This window comes from Stegostoma tigrinum, chromosome 7 (genome assembly GCF_030684315.1).
Source record: "Stegostoma tigrinum isolate sSteTig4 chromosome 7, sSteTig4.hap1, whole genome shotgun sequence".
In the NCBI taxonomy this organism is placed as follows: domain Eukaryota; kingdom Metazoa; phylum Chordata; class Chondrichthyes; order Orectolobiformes; family Stegostomatidae; genus Stegostoma; species Stegostoma tigrinum.
Genome location: NC_081360.1, coordinates 71,240,485 through 71,266,380, shown reverse-complemented (window position 1 = coordinate 71,266,380; position 25,896 = coordinate 71,240,485). Strand labels below are relative to the sequence as shown.

General features: G+C 38.9%; 1 protein-coding gene across 12 annotated transcripts in view; it reads left to right on the top strand.

Annotated features, from left to right (window-relative positions):
- nckap5l (NCK-associated protein 5-like) overlaps positions 1–25,896 on the top strand; it is a 752,792-nt gene that overhangs the window by 625,166 nt on the left and 101,730 nt on the right. For 11 of the 12 annotated variants that reach the window (XM_059647402.1, XM_059647401.1, XM_059647405.1 and 8 more), the window contains 3 exons: positions 8,201–8,305; positions 20,125–20,304; positions 21,919–25,790. In XM_059647402.1, the coding sequence (XP_059503385.1) occupies positions 8,201–8,305; positions 20,125–20,304; positions 21,919–25,790 (4,157 nt within the window). Of the gene's footprint in view, positions 1–8,200; positions 8,306–20,124; positions 20,305–21,918; positions 25,791–25,896 lie in introns of those variants that run through there. The other variant, XM_059647409.1, reaches the window with a different exon arrangement.

Sequence of the window (25,896 nt, the reverse complement as noted above, 5' to 3'; positions counted from 1 at the left end):
GAAGGCTGGACAAGCCTTCAGATATGATAAACCCTTTCCATTGTCACACTAATCAAACTCCTGCTGTGCCCGTGTCCAGAGACCATAACCCAGCAATTAACTCTCTGTAATGGTAACCATTTTCTCTACATGTACATACATTATCTTGGTTATTTCACTTGATTTATTTGAATGATTCATGTCTTCTCTGTTTGTGCAGTTCTGAATGAAGCTTTTTGAATGTTTAAAGCCAAACAGAGTGTAACCCTCCCTGCTCCGTGTACCTCCCAGTTTGCCAGAAACCTCTGTATACTGCTACATAACCATTTGTCTAATTAAGTTTTGTGTCTACTGGACACACAATTCTCTTGGTCATCCACAAAGGAACCACTATCAATGGTGATTATCCCTCCTTGCTCCCAGGATCTGATGGTCCATTGGTAGGTCAGATTCAAGATTTCCAATTAGTCTGTGTGGCAGTATCACCTACCTGCATAGTAACTGTGGCCTTCCTTCCTGCAAACTGTTAAGCAACACTGTGCCAGTACCTATTTGTCTACGACAAATACGATTGCCCTTTCAGTTGTGATTCCAACATGAGTTACCAGCTGCAGCACCACCAGTACGTAGGACACATTTCTAGTCCAGGAATGAGCATCCACCCTGTTACTCCAGTTCCAAATTGTCTGCCACTGCTGTGCATTGTCCAGTTTGGTGTCTACATCCTCTCCCAGCTGACTTCTCTGATATTGTTTCATTGCTATCCAGGTTTCTCTCTCCGCCTTCTGGAGGTGATCTATCTATTTTGAGATTCCCTTCTTATTGGGAAGCACACCATCTGTTAGATCATCAATTACATTCACCTTCTCCCTGTCAGGATGCTGGATGTTCGTTATCACCAAATATCTGACTGTCATTGTGGCTCAAAAGTGCAACAGGAGTTTGAGTTACTCATTGGGCCGTGGATGTGACTATACAGCTACTAATGCTCAGCAGTGCTCATGCAGTATTCCACTTCTTCACTGCCTCAATTTGTATTGGGTACTGGAAATTGCAAGGCTGCAGTTTAGGATGGTATTAATACCGTATGTGCCTCTTATCCTGAGTGATACTGGTTGTGAGCGGCTTATGCCCTAGCATCAAGGTATGTATTTGGGTATGAGGGAGTACTTTGTTTTATCTCCATGATTCCAATATTCTTAAATGTTTTGTTGTCATGATGGTTACATTTAAATCAAGCTTAAAATTCTATTTGTACTTGACTTCTAAATGGTATTGCATAAAGTAAACAAGTTCACTATAGCTACCAGTTCAAATTCATTAATAAATACTGTTCATCATTATGCTAGCAAGTCAACACTTTGTTAAAAAGAAGGGGTTTCAATTGAATTGATCACTTTTAGGTGCAGTTTTACAATGTGGTTAGCCCGTGAAATCATTTAAGGGAGTCAGGCAGCTTCCCTCATTCAGGCTGCAAGCACTGAACAGATTAGTTGAAATGTGAGTCTGCAAACAACACACATTGTTTGGAACATTTGACAATAAATAAATTTATTGTGACACAATTAAGTGCATACAGCTACAATAGGGATTATTAAGTTTGATTTATAGCAGATGATGCTGATACTAGATTTACACATGATTGCTTTGAGTATAAAGGAAATTTTCATAGCAATACGTTGTACCTCAATACCTGCTGTTTCCCATTCCTAACTACTCAGAGCTACTCATTGGACATACCAAATTATCAAACTATGGCATTTAATGTTCCAAAGTCCTCATCACAAGTGACATCGCTTGAGTTCTTATAGGTCAGGACTTGTTGCATGTTCTAGTCAGCTTGATGCCTTTTGAAGCTGTAGCTGCCAAATATCAGTGTTGTGTCATGACTCACCTGGGAAATGTGCTGGTAATCAATCCCCACTTTTTCTGGAGTCGGCATTTTGTGAAAAATAAGTAGTTGAAAAGTTACAGTTTACTTGACTGACAAATCAAGGTTGAAATAAAACATTCACCAGGACTCTGTACTGAACAAGAAAATAGCTATTTATTGCAAACAGATTGGTTTTTATCAGACGGCAGCAAAGAAAAACAAGCTGCAAACTTATAATTATCAACAAAATCCTTACATATACAAAAGAACACTCAGTGATATGACAAGACACAATTATTATGTATGGGGTATAAACAAAAATAAAATCACTGACACATTTCTGGCTCTGATCTGGATTATAGATATTGATGAGATGTTTACCTTCAGTTCCCTTTTGATTCATTTTGACTCTTGGATGAGAACATGAAATTGGAGACACACCAATTCTCAATCTTACACTCACCAACTGAGCGTTCACCCTTTCAGCATCTTCAGTTTTTCCAGTTTCCCTTTCAGTGAATTTATAGAGACAACAGAGTAGTTCACTTCTCAGGACTTTCTTTCACTTTTCCACTCAAAAGAGAGGTGTAGAGGGAGAAATTGAGAGAGATATTTAGGTGCTTTTGTTTTCACAAGCTGGATGTTTCTTCAAACACAAAGCTGTAGCTACTCACTTAGGAATCGATCAAGAAGTTGTTAGAATGTTGAGCATCCTGAACACAGATACAAATGTAACTGGCCTAGGATGAAAAAGCCAAAGATCTGTCACTGAACAAAACTGTTCTGAACATTTTCCCATGAAGCCAAGGTGTCTAGCATCTGCTCACTGGCCCACTCCATCTCCTACTCTCCACATCCCACTCCCTGCTTAAACATGTCACTGTTACAGATAGAACTCACAAGGAGATCTGGTAACTCATTTTTTGAAACTGCAGCATCTTTTTATCATAGTCCCCTAGTTTAAACCACTATCTTTTCCTACTTGAAGACCACACAACAAAAAACAAAAGTTGTCTTTCCAGCTGTGATTTGCATGCTGCTGTAAAGGATCACAATAACAGACCCCCTGCTTGCTTTCACCAGTTGATCCTTATTATTGTTCACATTACCATAGATTTTTGGCCTTTGTTTGCACTGGCCTTTACTTTCTGGGGTCTGTGTGCTGAGCTATTCATCTGAAGGTTTTCAAGAACCTCATTAAATGAATGTAAACAAAACAAGTCTCCAGAGATCTCTCACCACTCTCTGAACAAATCTATGTTGAATGCTTAAAAAAATGTGCATCCTTAATATTTGACAATCCAAATCAAGCTGTACATTGTTCCTCCACTTTGGAACCAGGCTCTCAATAAGTATTATAGATAATAAAATGTGAGGCTGGAACAACACAGCAGGCCCAGCAGCATCTCAGGAGCACAGAAGCTGACATTTCGGGCCTAGACCCTTCATCAGAGAGGGGGATGGGGTGAGGGTTCTGGAATAAATAGGGAGAGAGGGGGAGGCGGACCGAAGATGGAGAGAAAAGAAGATAGGTGGAGAGGAGAGTATAGGTGGGGAGGTAGGGAGGGGATAGGTCAGTCCAGGGAAGACGGACAGGTCAAGGAGGTGGGATGAGGTTAGTAGGTAGGAGATGGGGGTGCGGCTTGGGGTGGGAGGAAAGGACGGGTGAGAGAAAGAACAGGTTAGGGAAGCAGAGACAGGTTGGACTGGTTTTGGGATGCAGTGGGTGGAGGGGAAGAGCTGGGCTGGTTGTGTGGTGCAGTGGGGGGAGGGGACGAACTGAGCTGGTTTTGGGATGCGGTGGGGGAAGGGGAGATTTTGAAGCTGGTGAAGTCCACATTGATACCATTGGGCTGCAGGGTTCCCAAGCAGAATATGAGTTGCTGTTCCTGCAACCTTCGGGTGGCATCATTGTGGCACTGCAGGAGGCCCATGATGGACATGACATCTAAAGAATGGGAGGGGGAGTGGAAATGGTTTGCGACTGGGAGGTGCAGTTGTTTATTGCGAACCGAGCGGAGGTGTTCTGCAAAGCGGTCCCCAAGCCTCTGCTTGGTTTCACCAATGTAGAGGAAGCCACACCGGGTACAATGGATGCAGTATACCACGTTGGCAGATGTGCAGGTGAACCTCTGCTTAATTTGGAAAGTCATCTTGGGGCCTGGGATAGGGGTGAGGGAGGAGGTGTGGGGGCAACTGTAGCATTTCCTGCAGTTGCAGGGGAAGGTGCCGGGTGTGGTGGGGTTGGAGGGCAGTGTGGAGCGAACAAGGGAGTCATGGAAAGAGTGGTCTCTCCGGAAAGCAAACAAGTGTGGGGATGGAAAAATGTCTTGGGTGGTGGGGTCGGATTGTAGATGGCGGAAGTGTCGGAGGATGATGCGTTGTATCGGGAGGTTGGTGGGGTGGTGTGTGAGAATGAGGGGGATACTCTTAGGGCAGTTGTGGCGGGGGCAGGGTGTGAGGGATGTGTTGCGGGAGATGCGGTCAAGGGCGTTCTCGACCACTGTGGGGGTAGAGTTGTGGTCCTTGAAGAACTTGGACATCTGGGATGTGTGGGAGTGGAATGCCTCATCGTGGGAGCAGATGCAGCAGAGGCGGAGGAATTGGGAATAGGGGATGGAATTTTTGCAGGAGGGTGGGTGGGAGGAGGTGTATTCTAGGTAGCTGTGGGAGTCGGTGGGCTTGAAATGGACATCTCAAGAAGTATTGTTTTGTGAACTAACATATCATTAACCTGCAGTGTATTGCTAACATGTCATAAGTTATTTCTTATTCAATATAAGAGTCCTTTCTAATTACACCAGTCTCTGATTTTCCCCTATCACACTTAACCAAAAAGGCCTGTAGATCCTGACACAGGAAGATGCTGAAAACAAGCCTACCACACGGTGAGGTTCAAACTCTTGTTTTTTGGCACATACAACAGTGAGAGGGGGAACGCCTGACTCTCAGTTACTGTATTTTTAGATAAACATGTTCTGTAATTGGTGAATGGTCCCACACATTCTTTTACAACTGAAACAGTTTGAGTCACCAACTTGCAAACATAGGTGTCAGACTGGCTAGTGGCTACTCAGAGCTCTGGGAACTGACAGTATAAGTTGTGTTTGGTACACTCACTGAGCTGGTTCGTCAGGCAGGAAAACACAACACTGCTTCATCGGAAGCTGCGCTGAAGATATTACCCAGCAGGGCAATGAAACGTCTGCAGAACAACAAACCAGCTCAACGAGCCAACCAACCACAGCATCCACAACCCGAGCTACAAATTCACTCTAAAACCTTACTGACAATATAAATTAAAGGCTTAAGAGCTGGTATCTATGGAACCATTGTGATGATAGCTGAATAGAAATAGCAAACAGTAGCAGACAGAAAAAGAGGCATCTGTCCGAATATTTATATGTTCAATTCGACTCAACCTAGGCCTATTGACCTTGGGTCTTGGAGTTAGACACAAACCAGTAAATTCACAGTAATATATATGCAAGCACACTTGGCATTTTCATTATGCTAGGATCTCCCAGGTAATGAAACTTTTTATTGATTTTCTTTTTAGTTTAAAGGATTCAATGGGCTGCTGTGAATACAGTTGAAATTCTTTATCATGGATCTTTAGGAGGGCAAGTCCAGCAATAGCAGTGGAACACCTAGCGGCAGTGGTCAGTGATTGAACTATAAATGTGCATCAGTTTGCACAGTTCAAACTCATTCTAGGAATATGTGGAGAAAATGCAGTTTTGATGGAAACTCCTTATGCTCAAAGACACACTGCCAAAAGAAGCATCTGAGGAAACAGAAAAAAATCTCCAAATCCTTAAAAGCTGATGGCTTGAAGGAGAGTTTTGTGTAAATGCATTGATCCATTGAGAATCGTGACATCTAAAGATACAGCACATTGAGAGTGCAGTTGTTAGAGCTTAGGCTTGATATAGTGATTCACATTGAGGTTTAGTGTTCAATATTTATTTTTGCCTAGCTGTCTTGATGTGTATTTTCTCACTCACTCATTTATTCACTCATTCATACACTGCAGGTCTATGATTAACACAAGGTAGGAGGAAAATCATTTTAAACATTTAACTGGAAAACTGCTTGCTCTATATTGAGTGACCATACTTTGACTCCGGCAAACTACAAAATGTCCTGATTCTAGCATACTTTTTAAATGAAATAATTTCAAGGTGCAACTTTGACAATGCTTCACAGCAAAGCAAGATTTAGTTAAATGATAATTGCCATGTTCATTGTAAGCCTTGCCTGAAAACATTGAAGAATATATTGGAAAAATAACTTCTGCAGTTTCAATGATTCAATATTTCTGGATCCCACACTTCAGGAAGTTTGAAGACACTGAAAAGAGTATAGAAGAAATTTAGAAGAATGGTTTCAGGGATAGGAAACTGTGAAGATATGAAAATAGATTGGACATGTTGAAACTGTTTTCCTGGAGAGGAGAAGCTAAGAGGAAATTTGAATGAAGTTTTCAAAATCATGATGGGTCTAGATGAAGCAGATGGAGAGAAATTGTTCCCTTTTTTAAAAGGATCGAGAATGAGAGGATACAGATTTAATGTAATTTGCAGAAGATGAGACACAAAATAAAAAACGTTCCCACCTTGCATTTTTTTAGGGCCTGGAACACACTACTGGTAGTGTGGTGGAGATCGGTTCAACCGAGACATTCAAGAGATTGTTCAGTGATTATTTGTGTAGCAACAACATACATGGTTATGGTAAAAAAGCAGGAGAATAGCACTAAGCGACAATACTCGTTTGGAAAACCAGTGCAGAACACAATGTTCCAAATGGCCTCCCTCAGCACCAAATAAGTTTCTGCTTCTATGGTTGTTAGAGAGCAGTTGATAAATTGCAGTAGATTTTTGAAGTAAATATCTTTGGTAAAAATAATGCTGTTCATGCAAAATTTCAAACCAACTAATTACAGTTTGCTATTATATGCAGCAAAGCTAGTAATAAAACCTGTAAAACCTGCTCAAGCATGTAGCTGTGCAACAATAATTCAGTGTTTGTTCAGTACTGCTGTATCAATATTTATATAAACCTTACCTTTTACTGTAGCAAAAGTAACAAATATGTGGAAAAATACCTGCAGAAAACATTGGCAATTAGTACATAGATTACGAGTTGTAAATTAACATTGGTTTACCAGCCCCTTGAGTGCTCTGGAACTGAGGAATAGAGTATATAATCAAATAACATGCAGATATTAATGCCCAAGATTCTTTGAGTCTCCAGATCCCAAGTGCAATTATTTTCTATTCATTTTAATTATCTTTAACGGATGACATTAATGACTTTGAGTTAAAATTCTTTGGAAGAAAATGCTATGAAGGAAGGCGATGTTCAAATTTGCTTCTGGGTCTGAAAATAACATTTATATATTGGTTCCTAAATTTAGTACTGTCAAGATTTTTCTATATCATGTGAGTGGTGATCACATTAGTCATTCAAAATGCTTTCTTTCTTATTTTTCGTTGAATATGTGTTACATTTCAGTATTGTTTAAATTTGTATGGTGTAAATGAAAGCAACTTGGAAATTAACATTATATTGTATTAATGAAAAGGCTAGATATATATTCCATTCATTTATTTATTTCATCCCCCTTTAGCAACATTTTTTCAAGCTATTAAGCATTGTGTAAAGGAATGATATAATAATTACAAGAACATTGTCAAAAAGTGTTTCATGCAAAATTAGTCCTTTACATTTCATACAGATTGAATGTTTACTCTTCCATAAAGATTTTCACATAATAAACCAATGACAAGTCAGTCATCCTACTTAAAAATATTATCCTTAAATAATAATAAATTGAAAATTAATGATTTTAAAACATAATTTATAATTAATTTATGTCTGAAAAATATGCCGCAGTAACTTTACGAAGTAATATTTTGCTGCTTGACATTTGCTGCTTGAAACACTATTTAAACTTTTTCATTTGTATAAATAGAAAAATGTGTATAATGGCTATAATAGGTTAGCAAACAATTTTGTTCAAGAAACTGAACCACCAGAAAGAAATTTGAACTTGGCATCAAGCTTGCTGCCAACTTGCTAAAGCCAGGCAATAAAGCTAACTTACAAAAACAAGATGTTCTGACAAAAGAGTGTACATAATGAAAATTGATTCATCTCAAACCTTATTTATATTGTAATCACTTTTGACGCATCCAAGCAAGTATTTTATCATATGAACTCTCTAAGTAAGTTCAATAAAAATCCACTGCATCTATTCATTTGGAAGGAGAGTCCATTGGAAGTAATCCTTAACATTTCTGTTTTTCATTTTTGTCATCAAATGCTGTGTCAATTTTACAGAAACTTCACTCACGGATTGTAGATCTTTCATCTGGGGACCTATTCTCGAATGCAGAAAGGAACAGAAGTCCTATCCAGTCAAGAATTACAGAGACTCAAATTCATGTAGGTTCTTTTCTTAGATTCTTTTGCAAGCTATGAAACAACTATCCTATGTTTGTGTCAAAGCTATCTATTGTAGATGAAAAATAATGTTCATCCTTAAAAACATTATCAGAGGAGTATATTAAAAGGCACTCTCATTGTTCCACTCTAAAAATGTTTTCTGAAATTCAATACCATCTCCCCAATGTGTGTCACATTGTACAAAAAGGAATAAATCTCAAGTCACTTCCCTGGGATACTTTTTTTTAGTATTGATTACATCTCAGTCTCTCTGAGAAATGGGATGGAGCATTTTATTAAAGTCCATGTACCACATTACTCATCCTATTTTTATAATATATTATGTATGAATTTTTAAAAATTCATGTGCTGTACCATTTTCAGCAAAGGTTTGCAGACATGAAGGGATTTGTCAGTAACAGCTATGGTTTACACATCTAGCTTAACATGTTGAGTCATAAAGCAAACAAAGCTGGTTTGCTATAAATTACATTCTACATTCTTTTGGTTTATCAGCAGCAAAGTTAAAAACAGCATTTTCCATTCATGAAGCTCCATAAGATTTTATAATATTAGAATAATGGTTCACTCTATTTAGAATCTACTGAAAGCAACAGGTAAACGTAATGTTTTAAAATGTAATAAATTGGTTGAACTAGCTACATCTTTTGTGCTCCTGAGATGCTGCTTGGCCTGCTGTATTCATCCAGCTCCACACTTTGTTATCTTAGCTACATCTTATACCTTGTTAATAATAAAAGAGCCATTATAATTTGTATCCTTTGCATTCCTGACCTTGCTTGCCTGATAAATGATAAAAAAAGACTGCAGGAAACAGGATCAAACTATGCAAACCAGCCAACTATTTGAGGAATATTATGTTTTCCCCAACTCCACCTCCTGTCAGGTATTCACCATCCCCCCCATAGCCTTTCACTGTCAGATGCTAAATGTTCCGTACTCAGAAGATGTCTCAGCTTTATCCCTCTGCACTCCACCTTAATGAATTTCGGGTGAAAGTATCCACAGTTCTTCTGATTTTTATGTTTTCATATCTTGTTTATTGATTATTATCCATGAAATTATGATGGTATAATATTAATTGTATTAATAGTTTACAGTGTTTCTCCACCCCCCTGTATTTTAGTGAAAAAGCCCATTTTTATGTTGCATAATTTCTACATTTGGCAGAAGGATGGAGGAAATAAACAATTTTTTTTTGCTTTAAAGCTGAGTTATACTCAATCATCTGAAATCTCATCAGATAAAGGATGATTGCTATCCCATCACTGAAGGAAAGTACAAAGTGTCAATATGTATGATAACCAAGAAAGTGTAATTGTCTACAAGTGGCATGGAGATGAATGACAGACTGCTACAAAACTTAGTTTTACTAGAAATTGAACTAGATAGTAACCTAATTTGCTTCTGTGATTTCTGTAGAAACATCAAACTGATTTGATCTTTTTGCATTTTATGGTAAATCAATTGCTTCCATGATAAGTTACAACCTGACAGTCATTTATGGTCCATATAATATAGTTTTGAGAACCACTAGAAAAGAAATAGTCACTAATGATTAAAGATTTTGACATAACTAGTATATATTGCAAGATAATAAAATGTGAGGCTGGATGAACACAGCAGGCCCAGCAGCATCTCGGGAGCACAAAAGCTGACGTTTTGGGCCTAGACCCTTCATTAGAGAGCTCTCTGATGAAGGGTCTAGGCCCGAAACGTCAGCTTTTGTGCTCCTGAGGTGCTGCTGGGCCTGCTGTGTTCATCCAGCCTCACATTTTATTATCTTGGATTCTCCAGCATCTGCAGTTCCCATTATCACTAGTATATATTGTACTTTGTTATTCAAAATACTGCACAGGGATTATGGACTAGCATTATTTAGACTTTTTTGTGATTTGATTCTACTTCTGCATAATGTGATGGCATGAATGAATTATTTTCAGATATTTATTTAAAGGAAGAGTGCAAATTAGAATAGGCAGAATCTTAGCTATACTATGGGCTGGTCTATTTACATGCTTGACAGGAGAGGGCATGCTGTTTGCATCCTTATTTTTTAAAATATTAAATGATTGAGAATGAAGAACAATAAATAAAGATTCAATGCCCAATTCAAAGTGCCTAGATGATCCAATTGGCTGAGTAATTTTTAAGCTAGTTTCAAGCTTGACTGCATTTGAATCCTATCAATATGATCCTCACGTAGTGTGAAATAAACTGATGGAGTACATCTTTTGATATTTTATTATTCTAAATTTTTCCTCACCTATTTGGCAGAACTTCTCTTGCGTTTGAGCCTGTAATTTAGGGCTATATCCTGAATGGTGAATTATGTTAATAGTTTGATCTAGGTTGTTCTAAATTGAAGCTTGAAATCCAAGTTTTCTTCTTCATTCTGTGTTGGATAACTAAACAATCTAAATCAAGTTGAGGTAAGAAAATTATGGATCTTAAGGATTGTCAGTTGCCTTGATAATCCCATTAAAAACATTCCAAATTATTCTAACATTTGTGTGGGCACATCTTGAACAGAAAAGATAGCATCAGAAAAGTGGTCCTACAGATAAGTAGCATTAATGAGTTGAATATAATGGTCTATATTTTGCTGGAATAATAATGGTGAGGCTGTGTTATTTTAGGAATAAATTGAAAAGTAACATGTGACAACAACTTAAGCGCAGTTAAAGTGGAAACCAAAATTTTGTTGTCCAACTTGGCCTGCTACTTCGCAAGCTTCAGTACACTGGTACTTAGTGACATGCTCAGCATTTACCTCTGTGACACTGCCACTCAAATCACCAGTAAAAACATTAGGATTGTTGACTGACGTGCAAGTGATTTTTTTTTAAACAGTCAGATAAGTCTGAATATATAAGTCTTAAAAGTAAAACAGAGGTAAATAATTGACTTGAGTAAATCGTTAAATTCATCTCTGAGAATACAACAATTTCAACAGCATGTAGTAATTAAAGATGCCATAATCTGAGGAGACTTGAACCCCTCCTGAGATTATTGTGTGAAATGGATGAATGACATGAAAATCTTTTTCTTTGCCCTTTTCTTCCTGTCAAACATGCTTGACATAATTTCACATCACAACCATCTCTACAATTTGTTTCCACAACAGAACTTAGAAAATAGATTTCACTGTTCTAACAATTTACAAAATTAAGATTGCATTTGCACTGCTTGTTTTGAGGCTGGACACTGCACTTTGGGATAAAAATGTAGAAGCTAGGAGCAGGACAAGGTCATTCTGCCTTCAGGTCTGCTCTGCTATTCAATATCATCCTCTACCTCAAGGCTTTTTCTCTATCCCCCTTGATGCTTTTCATATATATATATTTTCTAAAATTCACACTTTTTCTTGAATACATTCATAGCTTTGACAGCCTTCTGTGGTAGTGAAATCCACAAGTTGGCAACCATCTGTGTGAAGCAATGTTTCCTCATCTCAGTACTGAATGACACACTCCTGATCTTGAGACTGTGACTGTGACCATGTTTATCCTTGCCTGACTCCTGTCGACTGAACTGGTGACATCCTTCATCCTTAAACTTTAGAATAAGATCTGGGTCAGAGGTTTCACCAAACATAAAAACCAGAAACATTTTTAGATTGTAAGAAAAGAAAACTTAAGTGGCTTAGATAGACTTAACAAATGCCCAGGGCATGAGCATTTCATGATTTGGACAGTAGATTTATCCTGAACATGATGTAATACACCATTTTCCCAGGAATCTCACTCTGCTTCCCTCAGGTCAGCTAAAACTCTGACTTCAGATTTATGTGATGGGTTTAGTATTATTGGGAAGCAATTTTAGCCTTAAGCTGCTATTAAACTGGCAGTAGAAAAGCAGCTAAAACTGGAAAAAATAAACAACTCTCTGAAAAAATACTTTAGTTTTTCCACCTCACAACTGAACTGACTTATTTTGACATCATGCATATCTTGATAGGTTTTGAGGAACTTGAAAATGTACATGCAAATATTATGGTGCTGCAAACAGTTTGTGGCTTGTACATGCATACTAATTTAGAGGTAGTTAGCAGTAGCCCAAATCCAGGATCCCAGCCTTGTGTAAGATAATAAAATGTGAGGCTGGATGAACACAGCAGGCCCAGCAGCATCTTTGCTGCTGGGCCTGCTGTGTTCATCCAGCCTCACATTTTATTATCTTGGATTCTCCAGCATCTGCAGCTCCCATTATCCCAGTCTTGTGTGCCTGAATCCTAATAGATCTAATTTTCTGTATCTCAAATTAGGAGAATTTAATCTGCTCTACAAAGGGCTGCAGTCTGCATTTAAAGAGAATGGTCAGCACAGGCAGAGATTAGATTCCAGATTACATGCCACAGCATAACAACTTGAAAGAATCTGTGAACAAGAAAGCGTCATGTTGTGCTGAAGTTCTGCCTACAGTAAGCAACTTGCTCATAAAAGATGGGTCTATCTGAATTTCTGAGGCTCAAGTAGGATTCCTCATAGACAGTCAGAGTATTACAGCTTGGAAGCAGGCCCTTCAGTCCAGCCTGTCCATGCCAACCAAGTTTCTCAAACTAAACTAGTCCCGCTTGTCTATGTTTGGCCCATATTCCAATGAACATTTCCTATTCATGTACCTATCCAATTGCCTTTTAAATGTTGTAACTGTACCAGCAGCTCCTACTTCCTCTGGCAGTTGATTCCATGTTGGACCCTACCCTGTAGGTGAAAAAGTTGCCCCTCACAGGTCCCTTTTAAATCTTTATCCTCTCACCTTTAAAAATATGCCCCATAGTTTTGAACTGTCCCACCTTAGAGAGTAGACCTAGGCTATTCACTTTATCTATATCCACCATAATTTTATAACGTCTATAAGGCCACCCCTCAACCTCCTATGGTCCAGTGGAAAATGTCCCAGCTTATCCAGTCTCTCTTTGTAACTTAAATGCTCCAGTCCCAGCAACATACTGTCAAATCTTTTCTGAATCCTCTCCATTTTAATAATACCCTTCCAAGATTCTGTGGTTTTAGTTACTAAACAAAAAATAAAGAACTGCAGATGCTGGAAATCTGAATAAAAAACAAAAATAGCTGGAGGGACATCTGTGGAGCTCTGAAGAAGGGCCACTGGACCCAAAACATTACCTCTGGTTTCTCTCTGGATGCTGCCAGACCTGCTGATTTACTCCATATATTTCTATTTTGATATCTGTGGGTATAATTGTTGATGTTTTATTTTACATTTGCAATCATATTTCTGTCAAAACAATAGTTTATTTGGTTGGTGGACTTCCATTTTGGGGGAGTAGGGTCTGGGCAATATTTCCTCTCAAGATTCTTGTTGATCTTCTCACTTGAATCTGTTCATGTGAAGCAGCGAGTATGAATATTCCTTGGGAGCTGTTGAATCTGCTGAATGTTTCATGACAGAAAGAGAAATTAATACTAACCCCAATATTTGGCCTCCTGATGGTTGGGGATCAGGTATGCCTTAACGATATGTGTCAGGTCTCGTCACATCTCAACCTACTAACAATGAGAATTGGCCAGCTAGTTAAACTTCTGAGGGGCAATTACCCGCATCTGAATCATCTTATATAAACATTGACTTGGGGGTGATCTAAGTCTGGCTAATTCCCTAAGAAATGTTAGGGAGGTTAAAACTATGGCCAACTCCTCGGTGACTAAATAACTGTCCTTACCCCAACTCCCACCACCTGCCTCCACACCTTTTGATTTCCCCAGACCGCCGACATCCTCCCAACCACTTTAACCCAACGTCATCACCCTACTCATCTGCCACCATCTCCACCTACTACCCTGATGCCCTACACACTAACTTCACCCACCGCATTCCCTTACTCTCTTACCTTAGGCACACTTTACCCACTTAGAGACTGACAAATTTACCCAAGCACTCTTGCACTTACAGAAATTATCGAATCAACCAGTTCAGAGATGTAGTTGCACACTTCTGAAGCAAGCAGGACTTGAACCCAGGCCTCCTACCTCAGAGGTAGGGACATTACCACTGTGCCACAAAAGCCTCAGTCATACACTTACACGTTGCGTTGTTCTGAGACATTTAAACATAATTACCAGAATACAGCAGTCAGTGCCATATAAAGGGGACGTGGTTTCTCTTGGATACCCTCTGTTGCTCCCTCTAAGAATTCTTGTGCTAACTGAGTTCAAAATAATTCCACATCAGAAGATTGGCCTGAAAAAAAAATGACGACAATAAGTAGGTAATTTGTTTGTCTGGTCTGTATCAGAAAAGTAACTCCGATGCTGACTAGAAGGTTTGACCAACAAATTAACCAATACAGGCAAGTGCCAGAACACTTGATGTAGTTTGACATGTTCATCTCTAACCTAGGGTTTGCCAGGAAAAGTTGCTTCCTTCCAACATGTATTTGAAATGGCTGAGCAAATCTACATTTTACTGTTTATACTTAGAAGATAGACTGCTGTCGAATGTTACAATTTACTTCAGGCTGCGCCACAGGCAATGTTTGGAGCAAAGTTGACTATCATGCCTGTAGGTCCTTTCAAGCTATCCCAAGGACATCTGTCATGTTACATTGTCTGCAATTCAGATATGTATCAAGTAATTGTCAGATGTTAGGCCTGAAAGAAGCAACAATGTCTTCACTTTGATGTTGATCCTGTTCAACATTCAGTTTCACTGCAATGACAAGGCGCCCTCAAGTGTAAACCATTACAGATGACATCTCTATAAGCGTTATGGTTCCTACATCAACCTTCTGGCCTCTATGAACAGAAATGCTTTGCACTCAATTATATTGTGTATGATAGTATTAGATGATTTAGATGGTCGCTAGCCTCTGAGACATCACTAAACAATATCTGAAACCATGATTAATCTTACTACATAAGCTTTCACACTGCAACATAATTTCAGGCCATCCCAAGGACAGGAATTATGTTAAACAGCCTGACCGTAATCCTTCATTATGTGGCATATCACAGTGTACGTGCTTTTGAAAGAAAAACCATTGGTGGTGACGATCAATAACAATAATAATAAAGATGTGCTCATGCATCCATGGCTGTTGATTCAATTAAAAAAATCTCTTAATACCCAGAGGACTGTGGTGAGATGAAAGTTAACTTTTAACTGTTAACTTTGCCATCTTCTCCATCTTCACCTGCATGAGGAGTGTATCTGGTTTTATCATGGTGAAAGAATGTCATGGCCCATAGTTATCATGTACCCCTGCACTGCTTACCCCCTACTGTTGATTGTACATGTGATTTGAACAAATAGAATCATAGAATTTTAGAGTACAAAAGGTGGCAATTTGACCCATTATTTCTGTACTGGCACCCAAAAGAGCTACCCAGCTAATTCTATTCACCAGCCCTATCTCCATAGCTCTCAAAATTAATTACTTCCAAATCTATATTTTTCAGCTGTCTTTTGAAATCTCGTACAGAATCCTCTTCCACCACTCTCCCAGGCAGTGCATTCCAAATCCTAACAACTCCGAATAAAGTTTTTTCTCTTCATCTCACTCTGACGCCCCCTCCTGATAATCTGGAAATTTTGACCCACGTTAATGACTCATCATTAATGGAACAGAATATCGATCTTTGGTCTGTCAGAATTGTTCATAATTATGAATACCTCAAAAAGATCACCTCTGAATCATCTATGTTCCAAGGACAATGCGACCAATTTCTCTTTTCTTTCCTTGTATCTAAAATTCCTCATTCCTGGTAACATTCCAGTAAATCTTCGTTGAAGTCTCTCCAAGGTTTCAATGTCTTTCCTTAAGTAAGGTGTACAGACTGAACACAATACTAAAATGTGATCTGACCCAATGATTTGTAGAGATGTAGCATCAATTCCTTTACTTTTACACATGCTTCTTCTATTAAAATGCATTACCTCACATTTCTCTGCATTGAAATTCATCTGCTTGATGCCTGCCTATCTGGCCAATTGAAAACGTGCCTCTGAAGTCTCTCAGTCTCAGTCTCACAATTCGGTATTCTACATAGCTTAGCATTATCTACAAATTTAGATATTTTGCCCTCAACACTCATCTTTGATTGGTTTATGTAAATCAGTAAAAGCAAAGATCTCAACAATGATCCCTGGAGAACACCACTATCAAATCGTCTCCAATTTGAAAAATACCTACCCTTTGTATCCTATCTTTTAGCCAATTTCTAATTCATACTGCTTAGAACCCATCAATCCCAAACATTCTAACCAAGCTGCCATGTGGCACCATATCACATGCTTTCTCAAAGTCCAAATATACAACATCCACAGCAGTACCCTCATCCACTGCCTGTGTCACCTCATCAAAAATTTCAGTCAAATTTGTCAGACATGACCTGCCCTTGACAAAGCCATGTTGACTGATCAGTTTTCCCACTACTCATGTCAAGGTCTATGGTTTTCTGGGTTAACCTGTGTCCCATTCTTAATGCCATATTGGCAATCCTACATTTCCCCAGGATTGATCAGAGAGGCATGAATTTTTTTTGTGATTTGCTCCTTTACCTCTCTCAGCAGCCTTGGATACATCCCATTTGGGCCTGATGACTTCTCTACATGGAGTGCAGCCATCATTTTCAGTACCTCTTCTTTATCTATCAATGTGCACCTCCTTAACACCCATACTTTCAACTGGGCCCTTGTCTCCATTTTATAGTATGGTATAGATAGATGCAAAATGTTCACTTAATACCTCTGCCATATCTTTTGCTTCAGAGAGCAGCTTATTGTATGTGTTCCTTATGAGCCACGCTCTAACTTTCACTAATCTTTACTTTAATATACTTGAGGAACATTTATTATTTGTTTTAGAGCAGTCTGCCATCCTTTTTTCATGCTTCCTTTTAGTCTTCCTTATTCCAGCCTTTGCCTGTCTTCTGCATTTAGAATACCCTTCCTGATTTCTATTGCTATTATTATTCCAGTATGCGTCATATACCTCCTTTTCCTTCCTTATTTTCTCATTAATATCCTCCTTCCCTTTTGGTGAATGGTTACCCGGTAACTGCCATCTCTGCCTACTTTTTGTTATGTGGAGTGACCACCCTCTGGTATGACTGCCACAGAAACATTGCTCCTCCTTGTATGGTGTGCAATGAGAAAAGCCATTGCTCCAAATCAGCCACATGTTGTTCAAGGACTGCTAGCCTCTGGCACTTCATGTAGATGTGACTATCCTGGGTGTCTTGAGAATCCAAAATCTCCCGCATTTTACATGCCTCACTCATCATGAGCTTTCCCTGAGTTCCTGCCATCTTTACTGGTCACTGCTGAGACTTTGCTGTTTCTAAGTCACAAACAAATTTTCTAACTGTTCCTCACTCTTTCTTTTTTGGTTCAAGGAGGCGTGAGGGAGGGAAACACAACAATCTTGTTAACCTGCAGCTCCACCCTGCATCAGGATTGTGTCCACTCTATGTGCAGTACCATTATGAACAACCAGACTACTTCCCTGCCAACACCAAAACTTGCTGTTTTAAAGCTAATATGCTTTACAGTCTGCCACACTGCCAGATCTTAAAGCTAAGTGTAGGACAAGTAACATTCTCTTGTATACTGCTAGCCGATATAACTTAGGATGATAGACACCCATTGTCCAGCCTATTGGATCTACTCTAGATTATTGTGTTAGTGGCACAACCAGGTAAACATTAATTTTATTATTTAGAGTTCTCATACCTGTAAGCATTTAAATCAAATGATCTGCACGATCTGGTCAGTCCGTTTCTCCCCAGCTAAAGATACTTTTGACCTTTCATTTCATAAAAAAAGGAGGGCAAATTGCTATAGCTCATTCCAGAAACAAGTTAAGTAAAATAGATAAGTAAACATTTGAGGAAGAGTCACTGCACCCAAAACGTTAACTCTGATTTCTCTTCACAGATTCTGGCAGACCTGCTGAGCTTTTCCAGCAACTTCTGTTTTTGTTTTTGATAAAATAAGCATTCAAATATTCTATCATCCCAATCTAGCCTGTCCACTTTTGTGTAATGTTTCCCAGGAGATTAATGTATCGATACCATTCAGCACTAGGCAATGAACTGTCGTAAAATATCTTGCGGGTAAAGTGTAAAATCTATGATCGCCAGGTAATGCAAGAAAATTGAAGCTTCAGTTATATGAAATTAGATACAAAATAAGACTAGACTGAAATTCTGTAAGAAGTCAATCAACATCTGTGGTAAAGGACAGCAAATCCAATGTCACACACAAATGGAAAACAAAAACAGCTAAGGGCCCAACTCCTAACTCCACCCATATCCACTTAGAAGCATATGTAAGAATTAAATACCAACATGCTTTTCTCTGAGTGGGCATCAATTGGTCTACCTCATATTACTAACGTCCACTAATTCTGCTCCTGGATATCTGTGTTGAGCTTTGCCAGGATTCCATAAGAGACCAATGACAGCACAATCAAAGTGGGAATTGGAAAAAGAAATGAAGTGGCAAGATACATAAAGCTCAGGCTCACTTTTACGGTCACCATGGAGATGTTGTCAAAGTAACCATTTAACCTGCATTTGGCTTTCTGTGATTTTCCATTTTACCCACTAGGATGTCAAGTATTGAAACCAAATACAGACATTCAAGCTGATGGCCTGTTAAATGAAAATTACATAATCTGCAGGCCCAGCCGTGAATATATTATGATGTCCAGCAGCATTTCACCAAATCAGCCAGATTTATTAAATACGATGTTCCATATATTCCATTTATAACCTTGCAACGAGACCCTGAATGGCTTTGCTTGCTTGTAAGGTGCTCTGAATATGATTTCCCTCGAATCTAAGAGGTTGGGCTGTATTGCAGTATCTGGAACAAAATCAAATCAATTGAATCACAATTCTCTGCTTTATGAAAGACAATGAACATGAGTTTTGATCTGTATAACAGAAACCTGCATTTTTTTTTCCCTCAGATTGTGATAATGACATTTTAATTTTTTAAGCATGTATCAATTTGAACAAGATGGAAATCATTGCCATTGAAAGTAACACACTTATCAAAGTTTGGAACTGATTTGTGAGAATAGATTTTCATGGGAAAATGTACAGAGTTGGTATATTACGTTAGGCTAATGTGAGAAATACCTACAAAGTTTGGCTTTTGGCTGTGAATTCTGCTGCTTATTCATGTATATATTTAATTTTCATAGAGGTCAAATTGACAAAATTTGCAACCCACAAATTAATCCCAGAAAATTGGGTGGGGGGTGGTGGTAGAAATCATAATAGATCAATGAAACTGGAAAAGAGGGATTAATGCTTTGTCAAAATTGAATCAAGATCTACCTGTAAAACATTACTTCCATTTTTTTTAAACCAGCTCCTGACAGATCTGCTTGTTTCTAAAGTAAACAGATTTCCACAATTTGCGCAATTTATTTTCTTCTTCTTGGGATCCTGTATTCTACTGCTACATGGTGAAGAGCCTCACAATGTCAGGTGGATTGGTTTGACCTTTATTCTGTAAGAATACACAAAAATAGGTTTGGAATAAGACAATGATGGAAAAGTAGTCACCTCAGCCCTTCAAACAAAGACAGCATGAGCTGAAAGGATAGAAATTATCCTTTTCTTTGCATTTTTACATTCACTAGAACCAGCGTTAAAATCCAGTCATATAATGGGGAATGACACTTCAAAGGTTTAAAGTGAAATAAAAATGACTGTTTGTATATTAGAACTGATATGTTCGTAGTGAATGTGGAGACAGTTTCATGTGGGGAAGAGCAATTCCACTATATGACTAGTATACCATTTTTGCATTAACAGGGAGCTCTGGAGAATATTCCAACTATTTTAAAGTGCCAGAGTCAATTAAATCTGCCAGTACCAAGTCAACTTTATCCCAGGAGCAGCTGTAGCAGCAGTGAACTCTCTCTCTCAAGTGCCTGCAGTGAACATTCAAGTGGATCCTTTACTTGGAATGAAGGAAAGACATGCAGTAAGAGGGTACAGTTTGAGTCCTACTGAATGAAAGTCATCTGACCGCCACGTTTCAAGAGCGTTAATGCACTTGGCTAAGAATAGCACTTTCTATTAAACAGTTTTAACAGCATTAAGCCCAGAGTTCTGGGGGAACACTCTGTTGACACAAGAGCAGCAGAGTGAAACAGCTGTGATCAGAGATAATGGGAACTGCAGATGCTGGAGAATCCGAGATAACAAAGTGTGGAGCTGGATGAGCACAGCAGGCCAAGCAGCATCTTAGGAGCACAAAAGCTGATGTTTCATCCTAGACCCTTCATCAGAAAGGGTCCAGGCCCAAAACATCAGCCTTTGTGCTCCTAAGATGCTGCTTGGCCGGCTGTGTTCATCCAGCTCCACACTTTGTTATCTCAGAGTGAAACAATTGTCTGCTTCACCCGTAGGCTGCAGTCAGTGTCCCCAATCCAGGGAATGGTGTCAACTACAATGACAACACGGGTGTATATTGCTGTAAGAGTACATCGTCATTACTGAAGCTGACTGTCTGCTGAAATGTTTGAATGGTGTTCCACCTTCCTAACAATGGAGAGGAAGATCAACAACACCTCAAAGATTAGTTACCTTTTCTAGCCTCATGATCCTCATTGAGCAAAAGGCTTTTGAACCTCTTTGGAATCAAATGTACTTGGTTTGGGATCTGCTTACTGGCCTTAACTGGATGAATACCAACAAGCCCTTAGTTCAATGGAGGCCTGAGGGTTTAAAGTGGAAAAATGTTCTAGGGGGCCAATGAAACTCCCAGCTATATCACCATAATAAAAGACTTTGGATCGAAAATTAATCTGTTACACCGACAAGCAGAAAATGTTTCATGCAGAAAAAGAAACAGAGCCCCAAGAAAATTGTGTTTTGTCTCAAATACGGTCCTTTGTCATTCATTCTTCAACTTTGATTTGGGCAGATGTTCAGGACCTTTATTCAAGAATTAGTCATAATTTAGCAAGTCTAAAAAAGGACAGCACTACAAATAAGCAGGCATATAGGGAAGACAATGACCTAGTGTTATTATTGCTGGGCTGTTAATCCAGGGACCCAGGTAATGTTTTGGGGATCTGCGTTCAAATCATGCCTTGGCAGATGGTAGAATTTGAATTCAATTTTTTTTTTAAAAAGTCTGGAATTAAGTGCCTAAAGGTGACCACAGAACAGTTGGTAATTGTTTGTAAAAATTCATCTGGTTTGCTAGTGAAAGAAGCTGCCATCCTTACCTGGTCTGGCCTACATGTGACTTCAGGCCCAAGGCAATGTAAGTTGACTCTTAACTGCCCTCTGGGCAATTAGAGGTGGGTAATAAATTCTGGCCTAGCCAGTGATGCCTTCATCCTGTGAATGAATTATAAAAATTAACAACTACAACAAATCCCTACATGTACGTCGACTCTCAAATAACAAGAATGGATGACGACGGTAGTCTGCTTCTTTACCCATGCTTTTGTCTTTTTACTTGTGCTTTATTTGCTTCCAATGAGTAAACAAAATATGGCATATTCTATTATCAGTAACCATTTTGTAAGAATCAGTTATCCCTTTGTAAGAATTTGTTGATTAAATTAGTAATGTTTTTCTTTTCATTTATAGTCTTCTCTAAGCTGGGAAAAAAGGCTCAGTATTGGCTCCTCGCTTCCCAGCAATCTTTCTAGTCCTGCTGAAGAACTACCTCCAATTCGAGAGAAAGAAAGCCACATCCTGGACGGATTAAAGAAGCTACAAAAGAAAAAATCTTCATCAGAGTCATCCTCATTTGCGTCAAAATGGACTTACAAGGATTGCATGAACTCAAATGAAGGGATTTACTCTCTTGGCCTAAAATGTCACAATCGCTGCAAGATTAAAGGTCAGGCACATTTTAGAGCTGCCAATAAAGACATGTACCTAGAGCAAAGTAAAATATTTGGGTATGATTCTGATTCACATGATGATCCAGATGATGACTGTGCAGCGATCATAACCACCGAAGCTGAGGTGCCAAATAGAGATTGCAAATCATTCCATAACAAACTAACACACAGTGTGTCTGATAGTCTGTTCAGTTGGGATGGCAGCGTAAAATGTGTTTCAGAAAGGCTTACACACACAAACTCAAGAGAAATGCCTGAAAAGTTGACTAGTTTCGTCAGTAGCTTTCAGTCAAGTGAAAAACTGTGTACAAACGACAAGTCACCTGCAAAGAAATTGCAGTTCAATCTGACCAAACCACAAAGTAAAGATTTAACTATCCAGCTATCTGACACTGAAGATATTGAAATGATAGATGAAGTGCATCTGGAATGCAAGGAAGAAATAAATTCTTCTGATTGTGTAACAAGTTTATTGACTGACAAGCGGTCAGTGAGTCATGCAAACTTACTCAGTTGCAAAAACACATTCTTCTCATCTGCAGATAAAGATGAAGGCCATTTGTCAAATTGCTCTGACAACAGACCAAAGACTTTGAACTTATTGAAAGAGAATTGTCAGTCCAACAAATCTGTAAAAACGTCATCTGCTGAATGCCTTTCAATAGTGTTTGATGCTGAGGATGGTCAGCCAATTAAATTTAATTCCCAGCAGATAGCAAGTGTCACTGTGTCTTCAAATGAAGCTTCTAGTCCAATTGTTTTAGATGGGAATCACCAGCAAAGTATTTTTGCTAAAGAGGCTGCCTTGATGCCTCAAGGGCTGATGGGTTGTCAAGAAGGAAGTGATGCAAGGAATTATACAGTCTTAGAGTCATTGCAAGGTCATGCCGAGCAAAAACAGCTAGAAGACCCTGATGTCAACAAGACAATACTCAGTTCTAGTGTTCATACAGATTCTGTAAACTCTGACAGGCCATTGACACCAGACATTTTTCAACAGGAAAAATTATTGAAGCCAACTTTTAATGCAGCCTATAAATCAAACTGTGTATCTTCCCTGCAGACATATTCTACTCAAAAGCCACGTCTAAGCAAAATACCTAGCAGAGGTAAAAGCTCGCCACAGAAAGCCTCTAAACTAAACAGCACTGATATTAGCAATACGTTTTCAACATCTCCTTCTCTTATCCTAGACAAGTCGCAATCATTATCAAATGCAAAACTTTCCAAACATTTAAAAATGCCAAGTATTACTATTAGTCACTGTTTAAAAGATGGTTCTGACAATCCAAAATATAACCCACAGCTTCCTCAAAACTCTAAAGTCACATTCCACAGTGAAACAGAAAAGAGCCATACCAATATGGTCGAAGGATCTTTATCATCCAGAAGACAGATGACAGATCATGGAGAACATCCCACACGGGATAAATGTGATCATTTGAAACAAGAAGAAATCAATTCTCCATCACCTCCACCCCCACCAGGGAGATCTACTTCATTACTATTCAGACCAAATTGTGAACGTTCACTAAATATAATGACAAAAACTGAAGTACCTATTCCTGTCGACACAAACAACGATACACTTGCTTCTTTAAACACACATAGGATTACAAGTTCTGTGTCAACTTGTGTCCAACTGACTAAAGAAGTACAAAGTCAGCAAACTCAGAAGGTCCCAGAAGTGGCTGATGTATGCAGTTCCCATCATGACAGAAACTCAGTACAACAATCCCAGGAATCAAATGGAGGCATTAAAGATTTGACAATGGACTGTTTTGAAAAGCCATATCCGAAAGCAAATTGTTCAAATACTTCTCCATCAGTGAACATTCAACCTTGTCCTCAAAGCACTGGTAAAGCTATTAGAAGTTTAACATGCATTCATGCAAATCAAAAGCATCCATCTCCACAAAATACCTTCACTGCTAACGCAGGGCAATCATGTGAAAGTAAGTTGATGTTACAATGCAAACCATCCAGTGTTTTATCAACATCCTGGCAGTGTGATGCCTCAGGTATAAATGAACCAACATCTCAGCCACTGCCTTCTGGTCTGTCATCTCCTTGTCCTACTAATATTTACTACTCTGATGATAAAAACTTGAAAACTCGCATTCCTGTTGGATTAAAAGGATTTTTAAAGTCTCCCCCATTACTGAGAAAAAGTTTAACTGTACCCGGGAAGCATGAAAAAGATACTATTAATATTTACTCGAAAGGAAACGTAATTCCAGTAAAATCTAGGCAGGCTGATATATCAAAAAATACAAAATCTCTAGAACAACGAGATTCATTAGTTGACTTCAAGAAAAGTGGTGACCTTCAAGATGACCTTATTGTTAAAATAGGTTTTCCTACAGACTTTGAGGATAAAATGAAACCCGATAGAAGCATAGCTGATGGAAATGATGCTGACAGCATAGAAATTAAGGCATTTAAGAGGTCAGTTTCAGCTAATAGCAAACCAAACCTAAAACCAGCCCTAGGCATGAATGGTGCTAAAGCTCGAAGCCAGAGCTTTAGCAATCAGACTGGGGAGAAACCTTTTGTTTCAATGGTCGATGGGCCGGGAAAGGTGCGAACCCAGATAATTACAAACACGACAGAAAGAGGCAATTCACTGACAAGGCAAAACTCTACCGGAGCAACAGAAGCAATGCAAACAAATCCTGCCAATAGTTCATCAGCTACTCAAAGCCCTTCACATTCTCCAAGAATAGGGGATTTTTCCTATTCACGCCAAGTGTCCTATGGAAGTGTAAACAGCTCAAGCAGCCATCACAGCAGTCCGAGCAAGTTACCTTGCAGAACTCCACCAAAGGGAGATAGCCATCTCAGCTCTTTTAAGTGTGATGGCAGCCAGTCTCCACCTCAGAAAGAAGTTCAAAGTCTGCCTCTAGGTGATAAATCCAGTGAGAAAAAGTCCAAACCAATGCCTCAGAAAGGGAAGACAGGACATGAGCATCAGTCTTCACCGCATAAATCTCCATTGGAACATATGAGCAAATCACAGAGTCCCCCCAAAGTTAATATGGTAAAAGTCATCAAGAAACAAGAAAACCTCTCAAAAAAGCCTGAAACTTCAGACAAAGTAGCCATTTCTACTCCCGCTTCTGGGACGCAATGTAGCATTGAAGCGAAAGTCATGTTGGGAATTCAACAAAATATGCAGAAGGTGCATGGACAAGACAAATTTCAGGTAGCAGAGATAAAACAAAAGACTGGACCTTCAATAGCTAAGTGGTTTGGGTTTCGGAAAAGCAAGTTGCCAGCTCCGAATAACAAAAAGTCTGATGTTACAAAATCCAAAGATGAAAAGAAAGAAGCCAAAAATGGTTCAGAAATGAAGCAAACAAAACTTGACAAGAGAAAAGACAAAAGAAAGAGCGATAAAACCTGTGAGGATAACCAAGTTGTGAAAAAAGATACCAACTTCACTAAAAAATTAGATTGTGCTGCTCCAAACACAAGTTGTGAGATTGAAATGCATGAAACACACAACAGTAGAAAAAGTAGCTTTGCATCAAAACACCGTGGCTATAAAGATCATGATGTTCCGATAAAAGATTCAACAAATGACCAATTCATGAAGGAGCTCCTGCACAGGTACCAATCTTAAATATTGTTTTACGAGATTTGATACTTCAACTTTTCATGATAATATTGTGCAGCATATTATTATTTATCAGCAGGCATCTTTATTCCAACTCCC